The sequence below is a fragment of the Aristolochia californica genome, unplaced genomic scaffold, assembly GCF_029961685.1.
Source record: "Aristolochia californica isolate CCGP_79_NKW_82.1479 unplaced genomic scaffold, dmAriCali1.0.hap1 SCAF_15, whole genome shotgun sequence".
NCBI classification, from domain to species: domain Eukaryota; kingdom Viridiplantae; phylum Streptophyta; class Magnoliopsida; order Piperales; family Aristolochiaceae; genus Aristolochia; species Aristolochia californica.
The window spans coordinates 24,307,449-24,312,207 of NW_027181826.1; the positions used below are offsets into that span (position 1 = coordinate 24,307,449).

The 4,759-nt window shown below is 38.0% G+C and overlaps 1 protein-coding gene across 1 annotated transcript; it reads right to left on the bottom strand.

The window, feature by feature from the left end:
• Window positions 1–1,270: 1,270 nt before the first annotated feature.
• LOC137951935 (uncharacterized) lies at window positions 1,271–3,710 on the bottom strand. The gene is made up of 2 exons (XM_068798930.1): window positions 3,322–3,710; window positions 1,271–2,074 (listed from the first exon to the last, which is right to left on the bottom strand). The coding sequence occupies exon 1, from the start codon at window positions 3,655–3,657 to the stop codon at window positions 3,349–3,351; it is 309 nt and encodes a 102-aa protein (XP_068655031.1). The 5' UTR covers window positions 3,658–3,710; the 3' UTR covers window positions 1,271–2,074; window positions 3,322–3,348.
• Window positions 3,711–4,759: the final 1,049 nt, after the last annotated feature.

Consider the following 4,759-nt stretch of genomic DNA (forward strand, 5'->3'; position numbering starts at 1 on the left):
ATTTGAGACAAATTACTCTCGTGAGACAAAATAGAAAGCAAGGTGTCTACATCTCTTTTGTTGTCCCACAACTCAAAATTACTCTCGTGAGACAAAATAGAAACCAAGGTGTGGTGGTGACGTATAACTCATAAATTTGAGACAAATTACTCTCGTGAGACAAAATAGAAAGCAAGGTGTCTATATCTCTTTTGTTGTCCCACAACTCAAAATTTGGTCACTAAATCGTGACTTTGTATTGTTTACCAACTAAATCATAATTTGATTGTCCTTTACTTCTCAGTCCTTAACTGGTATGAGGGGATCATCTCTAATGTATTTAGCCATCCTTCTAGCCTTTGGAAACATAAGAACGAACCTTGACTAATCATATAGTTTGCCACATTCAATCTAATATATGTTATCTGAATAGGTTGTGTATTTTCCATCTAAACTCTTAGTTGTCCTTTAGACAACAACTTGTGTTCTAGATTCAACCATCTGATTTCCTAAAAAGATCACAATTCAATGCAAATAAGTGTCTAACTATACAAAGGATCACTTTCCCCATTTCAATTCACCTTGTTAGGTGAGTGGGCCCCATAATTAAAGGGATAATGGCACAATTTTCACTCAAGTACCTAACGAGTAATGTACAACAGTCGCACTTTGCAATTGAGATAGAAAATTGAAAAAAAGAATAGCTTAATTGCATGAAGGATGGATGACACAGACCATGGGGAGGAGTAGGGTGTGTAGGAAATAATGAAGCTAGGGCTTCAAGTAGGGTTCCTTAAAAGGGTTTCAAAACATAGTAATTACTCAATTGAGAGTAGAAGCCATCAACTAAATGGTTATGGCAAGATGAAAAAATTGAATTTTTAGCCTACCAGTCTAGACATTTTTTGGAAGAACTTTCAATAGGGTTACTGAATGGAGAGGAAATAGTCACAGAACTGAAGAAGATTTCCCAAAATTGCCTGCATTGTTGTGATACCATGTAAAGAAAGAGATTTGAGAGAGAAGGAGAAAGAGGAAAATTGAGAGAGGAGAAGGGGGTTAAGCAGCCTTGGCTGCATTGGAATTCATGCCAGAAAAACAACGAGTTCCCTCTCTTTATTAAACCCTTGAGTGATAATTACAAAGAAGGAATAAAAATGCCTTTAGTTACAATAACTCCTACAACTCATAAAATACAACTCTGATTTGAATGAAACTTGAAACATAAGATTTTAATGAAATTATTATCTAACTAACAAAAATATGCCAAGATAAATCAGAATATGAGAAATCACCAAAATACTCTTGAAATGGTATTTTAACAATCTAAAAATGGCCAAGAGGGCCTTCTTGTAGCCAGTTGTACATATAGCTGCCTGTTAAAAATACTAGGAAAAAACAACTATAACAATTTCATGGCGGTCCACCCTACAGGATAATATGAATTAGACACCCAAAAGCAGTTCAATCAATGAGAAAGGTCCTTCCCCAAGTTCTTGGGTCCATATAAGCAACATCTCGTTCCTTTGCTCTCCTTTGGTCAGGCAAGCAGCATAACAAATGAGAGCAACAGGGAGGTCAAACACACTTGCCATTTCATCAGTCCCATCGGTATTCAAACCAGCTGTAGCTCCCCAGAGAATTTACTCATGGTGCTGATTCTGGTCTCAGAATAGAGCCCATGAATTATTCAAAGGAGGATGCCAGTGAGCCGGCTGATTGAGTGGATCCTTCATTGTTGAGAATGTATATGCTATGACTAGAAAATGCAGCAGGGTTTTGGGCTCTTCTCATCTCTTTCTTTTCTAGTTCTTCATGATGGAACTAGCTAGATAGGGTTCTACTTCAGGACCAATGGCAAATTGCCATCAAATCAATATCTTACTGGTAAGTCGTGGATTTGCACCTGGATCTCCTCCACATTTCTAAGAAGAAGGTAATCTTGTTAAACTGTTGTCCTACAAGCATATCTGCACTTATGTCTTCTGCTCCTGGCCAAATGCCTAACTTTCTTTCTGTCCTTCACTTTCGTTTCACCCTCATACAAATTTTGAGCTACTAACAATGAACCATTTTAATTTGATGACTGAAGGTTCTGTGCAGAAAGGATACGAAAGGTGGTCATGATTCACACAAATAAATGCAACTCAAGCAAAGAAAACAAGACAAATAGAAGGAGATAAAAAGGCCGAAAAAAAGATATATATAATGGATTAATATGTCATAGGTGCAAACAAGAGAAACTCCTTTTAATAGTAGATGATGGATCCATGCTAAGATGACAACAAATTTGACTGGGTTTGCCTCAAATTAGGCACCTTCAAATCCAAGAACTGACAAATTTTGGACTGGAAATTTGTCTGTAAGCATGATAGTGAATGTTCCATAGTTACATATATCCATGCATTCAAGTTGAACAAACTGGCGTCCCATCAGGTAACAACAGAAGCTACAAACAGTATGATACAAGTAGCTTGCTCTTGTTTGCTTCATTTTAGGGGAGTCACCATCAGAATTTAAGATGAAAACTAAAAGCCAAGGGCTGATGAGTTCAATTTATGAAGACTTGAAAACCATGATCCTTAACAATGCGGTGGAGCATTTTCAGAGTGGAGCAGTTATTACTTACAAGCTAACTACAAGAAGTCATACAATCTTGCTTTTTTTTTTTCTTTTCTTTTTTTTGTTGATGATTAACAATCATATGATCTTTGCAATCAATTCATTATAGGCACCATATAGGTGTGAAAAATGAGAGATTACAGTGTATTCCATCCACCATTGTAACGCATTTAGTTCCTACTCAAACCTTCAGAATTATCATTTTTTCCTCTTTTCTTGGTAGCTGCAGATTAAAACACCTAAATATAAGTCATAAATGTTTCTACCTCTTGATATTTCCACGCTAAAAGTTCATTTTAAATTTAATTCTTGTTTTAAGAGATCAACAACAGCAGCAGAAGCAAGAAACATTTCCATCAGTAATAACCAAAAGAACAGACAACAAATTTCTCAAAATAGCGTATGAACAATTCCTCTACGCAATTTAAATGATAAGCAAAAACATTCAGGAGCTCAAACTCCAGGGAACTTGTTTTTCCAACAAATACAACAATCATCTCGAAAGCGCTGATGAATTATACAGATATTGGTTGACATCATCAGCTGAGCCTGATTGCAACTATTTTTGGGGTCAGGAAAACAGAACAAAAAATATAGCACCTCATAATACAGAAAATAGCCTAATTAAGAGGTGGCTGAGCCATATCAAAGAACACTTTAACAAAAAAAAAAAAAAAGAAGAACATAAAATTCAACTCTAAAAACCTGAGAAGAGAATACCGTGAGAAGGTAAGCGATCCGGTGCTCTCAGGTTTGATTTTGATGAAATGAAAGACAGGCAGAGAGATCGACTTGAGCCCTCTGGCACTGTTCCCGCTTCAGCTTGGTGCCACCACTGGCACACAGTGCCTGAACAGCATCCGACTCCGCGGGACAGCAGGTGGATACGATGCACAGGGCGAGTGCATGGTTGAGGTGACGACAGCCAAAATCTCGCTGGTACAGATCTCCGAAACGGCGATGACACTCGCATAGTGCCCGGTACTGCCGCTCGCAGCCCGCCACGGCCGCATCTCCGGCCGCCGTCTGCTTCTTCTGCAGTTTCGATGGGCCCATGAGAACTGCCGGATAGGTGTCGCCGCCACTGCTCGAATTACTTCTATCCAGTTTTATTTTGAGTAACCGGATTTCAGTGTCCGGGTACCCGATCGTTTACTTTATTCGAAAGGCCCGATGTTAAAGGAAAGTGGGTTTTTGACAAAAGCCCATGGATAATGGAAAAAATCCAATCTGGTCCATTCCCACCACATGATAAATTGACCATCTCCTGCCTAAACCGAGTCGGGTCAAGCCTGGTCAAGATGAGTCGGATCGGGTGTAGATCGCGTTCAACCCAACCCGAGACTTTCCCATTGCATTTCTTCACCTGATAAACCTCTCGACTGCAAAACGCCGGCCGTCGGAGTTCATATCTGTTGGGCACCATGTCCTCTGACCTCCATCCATCTTCTATCTCCTCCTACCTTCGTTCTCTTCACAACCTTTAGTAAGAAGCGGAAGAAAAAACTTACATTTATTTATTCAAACTTCAGAATTACAAGCCGCGATGTCTTTGCAATGTTAGATTTCAACTCATGAACTTCTAAACATAAATGAAATTCATAAAAACTTAAATGGAAAACACATATCCCGTCAGGGCAATCTATTGCAGAGCTCGTCTATGGCAACATCCATGCACCCTTATGTTAGACTATATCCAAATTTAAAACTCCTCTTTTCCATCAAAGAGATGAGAGACGACCACCATCCACCCAGGAAACCACCCAATGAATGGATCAATTATGGAAATTGACTTACATTCTTCAACTTGACTCATTCACATAATTAATATATATCATTGAATATTGATACATCTTCAAGAATGTTTCCTATGGATATAATATCTTTATACTCAAACAAAGAAGATTAATTTACATGAATCGTGGCGGTAAATCCTTTAGAGCAAGTATTATCTTCCACATATTACAATGCAATTGTCTCCTTTGAATGAGAACTTTATGTAGTACATTTCTTTATGAATGAGCTTCCATAATGCTCATTCATGATTATCTTACATTGTCATTCTCTAAATTTTATGTATACAACCAAATAAGAGAAAAAAAATTTAATGGAGTTTTTTAATTGATAAATTGCGATACAAACATAAAGAGAATCGCAA

Coding starts and splice junctions, on each gene's coding strand:
- LOC137951935 (XM_068798930.1), bottom strand. CDS start 3,657: ATGGGCCCATCGAAACTGCAGAAGAAGCAGACGGCGGCCGGAGATGCG.